At 35.4% G+C, this 14,132-nt stretch overlaps 1 protein-coding gene across 1 annotated transcript; it reads left to right on the top strand.

Moving 5' to 3' along the window:
* Window positions 9,915-10,379, top strand: LOC107636777. The gene has a single exon (XM_016340266.1). The coding sequence runs from the start codon at window positions 9,915-9,917 to the stop codon at window positions 10,377-10,379; it is 465 nt and encodes a 154-aa protein (XP_016195752.1).

Genomic DNA, 14,132 nt, shown 5'->3' with positions numbered 1-14,132 from the left:
GAGGCTCGAGTATGGGCACAGATTATGTCCCATTACGTTTTTTCGAGCACTCACAAGTCCTCCTTCACTGCAGATATGGCGTTTCTACTCTGGTGTATCCTTACAGACCAGCCTCTCAACTTACCAAGACACATCCGGAATGCTATGGAACACATACAAATTGCGGGTAACCTACCTTTTCCCGCCTTGGTTTTAGATCTAGTCTCAGTAGCTGGAGTCTCCTACAAAGCTGGGGACACCAAGGCCATGATTCCACGGGATGATCAGTACGTCCCTAACAGGAAGTTCATCAGACCTCCAACAGCAACTATCAACCGGACCACAGAACCAGCGGAAGATATCCCTTCTCCTTCCACATCACAAGAACCTTCATCAAACCAACTGCTCCATCAGATACTTGAGAGGTTGGACCGGCTTGACCGGCAAGAAAAGTGAAGAGAGCGCCGTAACAAGTGCCAATTTACATACCTCAAGGAGCTGCTTGTTGGTAACCATAAACCACCCACCTGAAGAAGACCCAGACACCCCGGACTCCACTTCATTTACCAGCACAGGGAGCCATGACGGTCCCGATTGTTGAGATGCTACTACCAACCCCCCTCTGTTCCTGACTGATGGCACCGAGGACAGTGCCAAGCTTTAAGTATGGGGAGGTCGGTCAATACCTTACTTTCGGAGGTAATTTCTCTTTCTTAACATCAATAAATTAGTTATTTTTCTTTTGTTAGGATAGGATAGATTGCATAATAATAGGTATTTGCATGCATGTTCTATTTGGTTGAAAAATAATATGTTTCTTTTCAAGACTCTATTTTGAAAATCTTACTAATTTAAATCAAAACTTTTGAGTTGAAAAAAAATTTGTTTGAAGACTGTAAATTGGAACATGGTAAGTTGAAAAAAATTATGTCACCCTTGTTAGCCACTTTGAGCCTTTCTATCCCATTTGTTCTATATTTTACCACATCACTAGCCTTAAGCGGAAAAACAAATTAAAAACCCCAAATTGAATCTTTGGTTAGCTTAAGATAGAGATTGTGTGTCAATTAAGTGTGGAAAAACTATAGAAACATGGGTTAATAAGGGAATATGTTATATTTTTACAATTGATAAAATATTGGGAATTTGGGTACCTACTCATGTAAGACCAGAAAAATAAAAAATCCATGTGCATTGATAATTTATGTTTATTTCTCTATTAAAAAATCCAAAAAAATATTCAATAAATAAGTAAATAAATAAGGGGACAAAATTACCCCAATGCAATGTTAAGTTAATGAAAAGATCAATGCATATGTGATACAAATTAGAAGAAAAGTTGATGCATGAGTATGTAATGCAAAAGTGAGAATTTTTGGTAGCTAGGCATGAATTTAAAAGTATATAGTGTATGTATAGGTAAGAGCTTAGGTTAATCAAGGATTCAATTTATAGCTCACTTAGCCATATATATACCCTCACCCTTACCTTGGCCCTATTACAACCTTGAAAAGACCTCATGATGTTTGCATTGGTACATTAAATACTTGTTGATTGGTTAGGTGAAGAACAAAGTTTTGAAAGCATGACTAGAGAAGAGTAGAGTGATTACCCTATACACTTGAGTGATTAGAGTGCACATATATTATCAGTAAGGGTTCAATGCTTAATTCTATGTTCCCTGCTTTCATGAGCTGTCTTCTTATAAGTTTACTTGTTTTTACTGTATGATTTTAATTAGTGATATTTGATTTATATTTGTCTTGAAGAACTTATTTACTTTTAACCAAGTAGGCAAAATCATTCTAGCATATAGTTGCATTCATAGGTTGCATTGCATTGCATGAGTCTTATCTTCCCTTATTTAGTCTTTTAATCTCCTTGAGCTAAGCATGAGGACATGCTAATGTTTAAGTGTGGGGAGGTTGATAAACCACTATTTTATAGTTTATCTTGTGTTTAATTGAATGATTTTATCAAGCTTCTACCCACTTATTCATATGATTTACAAGATTTTACAATTCCTTCCTAGTGTTATTCTATGGTTGAAAACTTGCTTCCTAGAGATCTTTAATTTGTATATTTTAATTCTTCTTTATACCATTCGATGCCATGATCCGTGTGTTAACTGTTTCAGGCTTTATAGGGCAGGAATGGCTTAGAGAATGGAGAGGAAGCTTACAAAAATGGAAGGAACACAAGAAACCAAGGATCTAGCAAGCACCGATGCGCATGCATGGCTCACGCGAGCGCGCGATATGGAGAAATTTGCAGCGACACGTGCGCATGCCTGACGCGTATGCGTGGATTGGAGTTCTGCAAGATGACGCGCACGCGTATACGTGACACGCCAAAACGACCAGCGACGAGCACGCGTGACTGACGCGTACACATGACATGTGCGATCTGCAGATTTAACAGAAAACGCTGGGGGCGATTTCGGGCCGAGTTTTGACCCAGTTTCCGGCCCAGAAACTCATAATAGAGCCAGGAAACCTGCAGAGACTCAAAAGAGATTCTCATTAGCATAGTTTTAGGTTTTTAGATCTGAATCTAGAGAGAAAATTACTCTTCCTCTAGGTTTTCTTTACATTCATAATTTATTAGTTTTATGCTTTTACTTTTGGATATTGAAGAGTCATCACCTCCGTTGAAGATACTATTCTAGTTTGTTTCCTTACTCTTTTATTTATTCCATATTCTTAATTCTTGTTTAGAGTTACAATTGGATTATTTTCATGGATTGTTAATGAAAAAGATTACTTTTATTTTTAATTAAATTGCAGTTATTGTCTATCATGTCTTTCTTTTATTCCCTTTTTAATTCTATGCAAGTAATTTTCATGTCAATGGAGTAGATTCCCAACATGACATGGGGGTTGATTAAGAGGAGACACTTGAGTTGGAATGCTCAAGTGATTAGTTAAATTGAAAGTTGTTGGCTAATTCTGTATTTACTAACGGTAGACCTTCCCAAGGGAGAGGACTAGGATTTGCGAATAAGATTTAGCTCAATCACTTGACTTTCCTTTATTTAGTAAGGGTTAACTAAGTGAAAATAACAACCTCTTTATACTACACTTGAGAAAATTCCAACAAAGATAGAACTTCCAATTAATCATTCCCCCAGTCAAGGCCTTTTTAATTAGAATATATATTTCTCTTTTAAATTACAATTATTTATTTTCTGTCATTCAACTCTCAAAAATCTCAGAAAACTCCTGATTAATAACTTAGCACCCCTTCTAGCAACTCGTTGGGAGACGACTTGGGACTCATACTCCCAGTATTTTTATTCTAAATTTTTGTGACAACCTTTCTAAATTGATGAGGCGGATTTTCGCTGGTTAAGGGCTATACTTGCAACGCTGTTCTTATATTATAATCTCTTAATTGGTCTAATCTCTGCCACGCATCAGTTGGGTTATGGTTTCGCTTATCAAGGTAGGGGCCTTTTTCAGAAAACTATACTTTATAAATTAGAATTGTTATATATAGATACTGATGTTAGAAATGTATCTTTAGTGATTGTACACATCTTATGTATTGTTGGTTGTCTTGGTTGGATATGAATGTTTATTTGACTGGATTATTGTTGGTTTTGCTAAATGGACGGTCTCGAAGTTGTTTCTTTAAAGTTTTGAAAAATGAGTTTGAATCTATTTTATTGAAATATGAGAATGATATGAATTTTTAGAATTTGTCTAATTTTAAACTATTTTGGTTTTGAACCTGTGGAAAGAGTTGAGGAATGGTTTGGTTAGGACTCGAAAAGGGTGGCCAAGTCGAAGTTTTAGGGGAGATGCTGCCGATATTTTATGAAATTTAAGATTTTGTTTTAAAATGTGATTTAGAAAAGGAATGAATTTGAGAGGTTCTATTATTTGGTCCTTGATTTATTAAGAAATAGGTGTTTCGAGTTTAATCTGTTTAAGGAAAGTTTATGTTTTAGGATTGATTTAAATATGAAAGGACCTACATTTTTGAACTTTGATTAAAGGAGTACTCTTGAAGGAGTTTTAGTGGATTTTAAAAGAAATTGAACTTTGATTAATTAAGTTCGTTTTGCTTTTAAACTATTCTTTAAATTTTGATTTAGCAAGATTAACCAATTCCGGGCCTTTGGGAAGGTTACAGATTTAAGAATGAAATAGAACTGGTTTGGAACTTAGTGTTTTAAACATGCTTTGATTTTGGTTTTAAATCTCTATTTTAATTGTTTTCAATAATTTTGGTTTTAGAATTGGTTTCATTTTCACTATTATTTTACATGCTTTGGTTTTTGCTTTAAGTCTCTATTTCAATTTACTTCAAATTAAGTAACTATGATTTCGAGGATTTAAGAACTTAAGAAATGAGGTAGGTTATTCTTCCCTAGAGTCTTAAGTCTTTTCAAAGAGAATTCCCATTTGATATGATTTTTAAGAAAAAGTGGATTATGAACTTGGAATAATTTGAGAAATGAGGATTTTAAAATTAAGACTGAGATGGATTGATTTTGGTTTCCAAGTAAAGAGATTTGAGAAAAAAGTGACTTATGGCTTGAATGATGATTGATTTGATATGAATTGTTAATGAAGTGCAGAAATGATGATGAATAAATGAATATGTGGCTTTTGCACTTCTTTTATCTGAGACACGAGTTTCCCTGGGTAACGTACCGTGGCTTGCCACCATGTGTTCCAGGTCGAGACTTGATACTCTGTTGACCCTACGACGTAAGATGTGACTGGGCACTCTAAATTCCTGAGAAGGTTGGCCCCCATTGAGCATTTTATAAATATGAGAAAAAGCTATGCATAGACTCTTGGGGATGCACGTCGGGGGACAGTCCAGGGTTTAGCAGCCGGACTTGTCGGGTTGGCTTGATAACCGACAGATGAGACTTATCAGCCATAGGGCAAGCATTTATCATTTGCATCTATGTGACATTGTTTGGGTTTGCATATTGTACTTGGTTTGCCTACGTGAATAATTATGTTTAATTGCTAATTGCTCTACTTAATGTAACTCCTTGAGTGTGCTTGAACATTCCTACTTGTGTTTGTGATTGAAAATTGGTTGGATTGGCTATTGTTTGAATTGTGTAGGCCTAGGACCGTGGTTGGTTATGAGATGGGCCGAAGGCCATGTTTGGTTTGTGTTTCTAGTTTAGAAAAGTATGAAAAACTAAACTGATTCAGCATAGACTTAATGAACCTATTCTTGGAACAGGTTGCTCATTCATGCTGTTAGGAAAAATCTTTTGAAAGGCTTTTGAATTTTGAAGAAATAAATAGTTTCCTCTTTCAGAAAAGATTTTAGATATTTAATGGTAAATCTTTCGGTTTTAAAAGGATGCATGAGACAGTTATTAATTACTATGCTTTAAAAAGAGTTTTATCTTCACATATCCTATTATAGTAATTCTCTAACCTCATAGTGAGAACCTACGAGGACAATGTTCTCACTCCCCTATAGGTCCTTTCTTTTTCAAGTTATGGGCGATGAAGTTCAGAAGAACTTATTTATTTTCCTTTTTTGTTTTAACAATATTATGTTGTATTAGTTACTTTTTCCCTCGCCTTTATCTTTACAAGTTTTTATAAGAGTAGTGAGAACCCTTTCGAGGACGATGTTCTCATCCCCTAGAGGTGTTTTCTTCAGGATATGGACGAGAAAGTCACGAAGAGTTTATTCTATTTTTCGTTTATATGATGTATTGTATTGTTTTAGATATTATATTTTCCTTCGCCTTTATCTTTATACATTCTGTAAGAGGGATAGGAATTGTATTAGGTAATGCTTGTAAAATTATAAATATGTATATATATGTATATATCCTTTGTAAGTATTGATATTTGTATGGATGTATGTTATCTGTTAAAAAGTCTTTCGAGCGGTAATACGATTTAAGTTTTAAACAGGATCATATTTTAGTATTAAATATTATAAGAATCGTCGTAATACTCGAATTATCAGAGTGGCGCAGCCGGAAGCGTGACATTCTGATAGTTAGGGTGTTACACCGGTAATGGCAAATGTTCATCCTCATGAGCCTTTAAAGTTGTATATTGCAGCATCCATGAATACGATCGAATGTATGTTGCTGAAGATGATGAAAATGGACATGAACGGGTCATTTATTATCTTAGTCGGTATTAACTGACATAGAAACAAGCTATTCGCCCATCGAAAAGTTGCGTTTGTATCTTTATTATGCTTGCACAAAATTAAAGTGTTATATGGGTGCAAAACTGGCGAAGGTAATCGCACAGACTAACTTAGTTAAATATATGTTAACTTATCCTATGCTAAGAGGTCGATTAGGAAAATGGATGTTAGCTTTAACAAAGTTCGATTTATAATATGTTCCAACAAAGGCTATGAAAGGTCAGGTTATTGCAGATTTTCTAGTAGACCATTCGAATAATCTGAATGACCAGGGGACAAACATAATCGATGTACACGTCGACTATTAGAAATTATATTTCGATGGTTTGAAACATAAAGATGGTGCTGGAGTAGGGATTTTAATTATTTCATCAGAAGGGGTTCCATTGAAATTTTTGTTGAGTTAAAATATCCTTGTTCGAATAATGTGGCAGAATATGACGCTTTAATATTAGGCCTTGAAATTTTAATTAGAAAAGGGGCTTTGGAGATTCAAATCCTTGGGGATTCTCAGTTAGTTTTGAAACAGTTATCAAAAGAGTTCAAATGTAATAATGAGAAGTTGCAGAAGTATTTAGCAACAACATGGGAATTGTTAACATCTTTTCGAAAAGTTTCATTAGTTCATATTTCAAGGATTCAAAATGAAATTTCTAATGAGTTGGCCCAAATTTCATCAAGGTACAAAGTATTCCCGAAAACATTGGGAAAATTGGCGAGGGTTCGTCAGATTTTAGTACTAGTTGATGGGAGAGAAGTGTTGGCTTTAGATGAATGCGAGGATGATGATTGGAGAAAATTAGTTGCTAAATATTTAAAAGTTCCTAATGTTCGAGTCGACAAGAAAATACGGTTAAAAGCAATGAATTTTGAGTTGTTGGTTGATGAATTATATAAGAAAGGTCTCGATGGAAGTCTTTCTAGGTGTTTAAGTCAGTCAGATAAAAATATTGCTTTGGAAAAGTTTATAGAGGTATATGTGGTGCCCGTCAGGCTGGGATGAAAATGACATGGATACTACGACGAAATCAGGTCTATTGGCCTTCTATGATTAAAGATTGCATTGATTATGCAAAAGCATGTCAAAAATATCAATGCCATGGAGTGGTAGAACAGATCCCAACATCCGAATTGCATTCGATTATTAAACCTTGGCCTTTTCGAGGATGGGCTCTAGATTTGATGAATAAAAATTGTATCTCAGGATAAAAATGACCCTTTTTTAATCATTCGTCTATAATCTAAATAGAGCCGCTTTTGAATCCACATCAATCGTCAAACTCTATTTTTTTTTCGAATCATTTACAGATAGATAATATTAATATATTAATATATATAATAATATTATATATTATATAATATAAGAAAAAAATTCAATTCAAAATTGATAAAATTCATTTTTTTTAAAAAAACAAACTATCGAATCGAATATGAATCTTATTCATACAATATCGAAGGAATTTGCGGTTTTTTACTTCCCTTTTAGATTTGGAAATTGTCCATTTTCAAAAAACCAAGAAGTAAAAAGGATGGGTTATTATGTATCGATTGAATCAAAAACTATTCACAATTCCAGAATTGAATCAATTCAATTACATACTGGATCCAAATAAAACTTGGTTCGAAACAATAAACGCAATGTGCGGCTTGAAAGACATAATTATATTAGCTGTGGATTCTTCTATCCACTATTTTTTCGAGTATATGGAAATGGGAGTGCTCTTGGCTCGACATCATTTGTTTTGTTCCACTGGAACTGGGTGTTTGGGGAACAGGAGAGGGGTTGATGATCTAAATAATACACGATGGATAGAAGTTACCAAGGAACCGTGCATTGCACTGAATAGGGAGCCGCCGAATACACCAGCTACGCCTAACATATGAAATGGATGCATAAGAATATTGTGTTCAGCCTGAAATACAATCATAAAATTGAAGGTACCAGAAATTCCTAAAGGCATACCATCCGAAAAGCTTCCTTGACCAATTGGATAGATCAAGAAAACAGCAGTAGCCGCTGCAACAGGAGCTGAATATGCAACAGCAATCCAAGGGCGCATACCCAGACGAAAACTAAGTTCCCACTCACGACCCATGTAACAAGCTACACCAAGTAAGAAGTGTAGAACAATTAGTTCATAAGGACCGCCATTGTATAACCATTCATCAACAGATGCCGCTTCCCATATCGGGTAAAAGTGCAAACCTATAGCCGCCGAAGTAGGAATGATGGCACTCGAAATAATATTGTTTCCCTCTTGTATCATCAAACCATCACCCATTAATACAACACCAACATTATTTGATTCTAAATTTAAAACAATCATATGGTACCCTCCTCAAATTCCACTAACTCCCCCGCCATTACTTCATCAAGACCATAAATACGAGCAATATCGTTACCTACTTGAAGTACAGTACCATTATTTCACTAATTTCATCTGCATGAATGGTTACTATGAGTATTTCTTAATTTAATTCTAGAAGAGAAAAATGATGCATGTACTCTAAATTTACTAAAGAAGAAGGACTAATGCGTTATTTTATATCTTTCATTTCTCCAAACATGCCAATATTAGCACTGATGGTACGTAAATGTAACTCGTTGTTCAAGCAACTATTCAGCGTTCCCAGAGCTCCTTGTAAGGCTTGTTGGAAAATCCGTTGTCGGACTTGATTAATCGTTCTTTGTTGTTCAAAACGAATAGTTTCATTTTTGTAATTTTCTAATTGTTCCAAAGTCGTATAAATTGACTTAATTAAATTCAATTTTTCTCGTTCTATTTCAGAATAATCATTCACTCGAAACTGATCTGCTTCCGTTTCAACTTCCCTTAAACGGGCCCGGACTTTTTCTAGCTGTTCAAGAGCTCCTTCCCGCAGTTCTTCTGAATTTCAAATAGTCTTCAAGATTCTCTGTTTTCGATTATCTAATAAATCACTTAATGAAAGTAGATTCTCTTTCCATTCATTTGAAAACGTCTATGATCTCTTCCCAAACCAAACATGAATCTTTCAATTCATTTGGCTCTCACACTCAATTACTTATAGGACAATTCTTCCTATCTTTTTTAATGAGCCTATCCTCTCTTATTTTTATTTGTATTCAAATATTTATTTGAAAGATATTGAAATTGATAACTAACACAAGACCGGAATTTTTGGAGGACTCTTCTGATCAAACAAATATTTGTCAGCAAAGCTGTTTTTTTTTCTTCAAATCCAAAGGATTCTTATTATTTTATACGTAGGTCATCGATTTCGCATTGTATAAATTGTATAAAAAAAGACTATTCCATATTTTCAAAATAAATTTCTTATTATTAAAATATTCTTTTATTCTATCTATTTCATTTCGATATATGTTCTATAACTATTATATAACTATATATCTATATAGTTAGACTTATATTTAGTTATACTTATATACTAATCTATACTTATATATAATACGCATTGGAACTGCTATGTAGGCTGTTTGTTTACCGAGGGTTCGAATCCCTCTCTCTCCATTAATTCATCAATCTGCAATATCTCAAATGCCAACGGATACCATTATTCCAACTTTAATTGCTATGAATTTTTAATTCCAATTTTTTTGGTAATATAAAAAGCAAAATACTGGAAAAAGTGGACAGGGAATGTAAATCGTCCTATATCCATGTAGATGATACCTGAATGAGCTAAAATTCTCGTATCAAAACTCTTATTTTTTTAGTTAGTATTAAGAAACAAATTGGTAGTAAACCTCGAACCTGGCATGGAACTTTGAGTCAAGTATTATGGGCTTATCGAAATTCACCAAGAGGATCAACTGGTACTTCCCTTTATTAATAGTATATGGTCATGATGTAGTTTTGCCACCAGAGATTAATCTCAATACATTAAGAATCTTGAAACAAGATGAGTTTTCAGTCGATGATTATTGGAATGCAATGTATGATGAATTGAATGATTTGGATTCAGAACGTATGTTGGCACTTGAAAATATGATTCGACAAAAAGAAAGTGTTGCTCGAAATTATAATCGTCGAATAAAAGAGAAGTGTTTCAATATGGGTGAATTGGTTTTAAAATTTGTATTGCCAATGGAAAAGAAGTCAAGATTTCTTGGCAAATGGTCCCATACTTGGGAAGCACCTTTCCAAGTGATTGATTTGTATTCTAGAAATGCATATCGAATTAAAGATATCGATTCTGGAAACATGGTTAAATCGATAAATGGGAAATACTTGAAACAATATTGATGTATGCAGGATCAAGATTAGGAATATAAATAAATCTATAAGAGCACATGGAAAGTCATTATACATGGAAAATGTTCTAAGTAAGTGGAATGAGGGGTGCCAGAAGTTCAGCTAGTTCGGAATAAAGTTGAACCCTCTCACTGTCCAAAGCAAAAAGTGCTTTGATTTTCTCATATTCTTCATTTTGAGCCTTGTCAAGTTGCTTGTCGAATTCTTTTTGTATGCCTTCTATAATGGAAAATTTTGTGAAGATTGCTTGTTGTTTATGTTGAACTGTGGCCAAAAGGATAGCTAAGTGGTGCGCAGAAATTGTGATTACACTTTAATTATGTAAAATTCATCGCTCTTTCTTTCCCTGGTAGTGGCGCTAAAAACATGATGCCAATACCATGGTTCACAACTTCGCACAACTAACCAGCAAGTGCACTGGGTCGTCCAAGTAATACCTTACGTGAGTAAGGGTCGAATCCCACGGAGATTGTCGGTATGAAGCAAGCTATGGTCACCTTGTAAATCTCAGTCAGGCGGATATAAAATAGTAATGGGGTTTTCGAAAATAATTAATAAAATAGGGATAGAAATACTTATGTAAGTCATTGGTGAGAATTTCAGATAAGCGAATAGAGATGCTTTCGTTCCTCTGAACCTCTGCTTTCCTGCTATCTTCACCCAATCAGTCTTACTCCTTTCCATGGCTGGCTTTATGTAATGCATCACCATTGTCAATGGCTACTTTCGGTCTTCTCACAGGAAAATGATCCAAATGCCCTGTCACGGCACGGCTAATCGTCTGGAGGCATCATCCTTGTCAATGGTTTACATCCTATCCTCTCAGTGAAAATGGTCAACGCACCCTGTCACGGCACGACTATTCATCTGTCGGTTCTCGATCATGCTGGAATAGGATTTACTATCCTTTTGCGTCTGTCACTACGCCCAGCAATCGCGAGTTTGAAGCTCGTCACAGTCATTCAATCATTGAATCCTACTCGGAATACCACAGACAAGGATTAGACTTTCCGGATTCTCTTGAATGCCGCCATCATTCTAGCTTACACCACGAAGATTCCAATTAAGAGATCTAAGAGATACTCATTCAGTCGAAGGTAGAACGGAAGTGGTTGTCAGGCACGCGTTCATAGGGAATGATGATGATTGTCACGTTCATCACATTCAGTTTGAAGAGCAAATGAATATCTTAGAAGCGAAATAAGTTGAATTGAATAGAAAACAGTAGTACTTTGCATTAATCTTTGAGGAACAGCAGAGCTCCACACCTTAATCTATGGAGTGTAGAAACTCTATCATTGAAAATACATAAGTGATAATGGAGTTCATTGGTCTCGGCCCCAGAGGGAAACCGGAGTAACCAAGACTGTGAATACAATGATAAAAAGTTCTATTTATAATAAACTAGTCACTAGGGTTTACAAAAGTAAGTAATTGATGCATAAATCCATTTTCGGGGCCCACTTGGTGTGTGCTTGGGCTGAGCTTGAGTGTTGCACGTGTAGAGGTCCTTCTTGGAGTTGAACGCCAGCATTTGTGCCAGTTTGGGCGTTCAACTCTGGTTTTGGATCCTTTTCTGGCACTGGACGCTAGAATTGGGCAGAGAGCTGGCGTTGAATGCCAGTTTGCGTCGTCTATTCTTGGCCAAAATATGAACTATTATATATTGCTGGAAAGCCCTAGATGTCTACTTTCCAACGCAATTGGAAGCGCGCCATTTTGAGTTCTGTAGCTCCATAAAATCCATTTTGAGTGCAGGGAGGTCAGAATCCAATAGCATCAGCAGTCCTTCTTCAACCTCTGAATCTGATTTTTGCTCAAGTCCTTCAATTTCAGCCAGAAAATACCTGAAATCATAGAAAAACACACAAACTCATAGTAAAGTCCAGAAATGTGAATTTAACATAAAAACTAATGAAAACATCCCTAAAAGTAACTAGATCCTACTAAAAACATACTAAAAATAATGTCAAAAAGCGTATAAATTATCCGCTCATCACTAAGTCAGCTTTTCTTTTTCGAATTTTAGCCAGTTTTTGTTCGATTTGGGCCAGTTCTGCTTCAAGTTCTTCTTCTTGTTTGTCATAGTAGGATTGAGCGTTGAAGGCTTGAGTAATCCTCAAATCATATTCTTTGCATAATGTTTTCATTGGTTGAAGAACCTTATTAATTTTTTCTGATTCAGTCTTGATTTTGGCCACTTTCTCCTTGGCCTCTTGCAACTTGTCCTGAATAGTGATACAGTCATTTGAAACTTTTATAAACTTCTTGACTATAGCAGAAAATTGGGGAGAAACCTGAAATTCGAGAGAAGAGCTCAGAATGTCAGAAAGGAGAGAATTCAGGTTTGATTGATTGTCCATTCCAAAGGAGCATGTGTTAAAAGCTTCAAAAGAGTGGTTAGTTGTTAGAGAGTGTGTCGGTTGAGCTCAGAAGGAAGGCTAGATATTGAAGGGTCCTCAGGGGTTGGATTTGAAAGAGGCACTTCATATTCCTGAATGATTTGTGTTAGAAAGGCAACAAGTTCAGCCAGATCAGTATCAGAAGAGATAGAGGTGATATTAGGAATCTCAGGTGATGGTTCAGGATCATGTGAAGAAAAAAGCTCAATGGTTCTTTTTGGGCTTAAAACTCTTCAAGATGAAGGGATGTTCCCCGTATCCTGAGTAGGTAATTCAGGGTTCTATGCAACAGGAGACTTGTGAAGGACATCAGTTTGAATTGGAGAATGAGGATTTTCAATGGGTTGATCTTCTGGTGGTAAGGATTGCTCTTGAGTTAAATCAACTAGAACTTCTGTTTCAGGTAAGATGACTTGAATGGGCTCAACAGAGATCACGGTTTAGATAGAGGAGTGAGATTCTTGTTGTGTTTGTCTTGATTGATCCTCTTGTGTTTCCGATTCAGGGTTAGATGAAGGAGCAGAAACATTTTGAGCAATTTTTTCGGTCTGAAATAAGAAAGAAGTATTTTATAAGTTATGTTTCTTTTTATTTATTTATTATTTTCAAAATTAGTATGAAATTACCTGGATGGATTTTCTTCAAATTAGATGAGGGAATGAATTATTTTTTGAATCATCTTCCGAATCAGAAGAAGCAGCAAAGACGTTTGTTTGAGTTGGCTGCTCACTTTCATCAGAAGAATTTTCACTTGATGATTGAACCTGATAATGATCAAAAGGTCAATCCATCAAGATGTGTTTTCATAAATATGGTAAAAGAAAGGATTTAGAAGCTCGATGGAAAGATTACCTTTTTGAAGGTTCTTGTAGGAACTTTTCGAATTTTCTTTTGTGGTTGTTTTTGTTGTGTTGCAGTTTTGATTCTTCTCTTCAAAGTTCTTTTTGGTGAACTTCCAGTAGCTGAAATAGTCCTGATGGCTGAGTTTTTGATCTCATCAAAGGTGCGACTATATTGGGAAAAATATCTAGTCCACCATTCGGAATAAGATTTGGTGATGTATGAACTGCACTCGTAAATAAGGTGAGCGTAGTTTTCTTTTTGTTGTTGGTTGGTCGTGACACAAAGGTCAATCTCTTCTTTTGAAACCATTGTGACATGACAGAGAGGATGGCTGTTTCGAGGAATAGGAACTGGAATGGTTTAAGAGAAGCCTAATTTCCTAGCAATGTAATGAGGAGCACAGAGAGTTGCTTTAAATTGTTCTTTTTTGTATTGAGGCAGTCTAGTTGGAATCACCTGAACGGCAAGTAACTTTTCCCAATTTTGTTGATAATCTCAT

The sequence above is a fragment of the Arachis ipaensis genome, chromosome B04, assembly GCF_000816755.2.
Source record: "Arachis ipaensis cultivar K30076 chromosome B04, Araip1.1, whole genome shotgun sequence".
Classification (NCBI taxonomy): Eukaryota; Viridiplantae; Streptophyta; class Magnoliopsida; order Fabales; family Fabaceae; genus Arachis; species Arachis ipaensis.
This window is presented reverse-complemented; position numbering and strand designations above follow the sequence as displayed.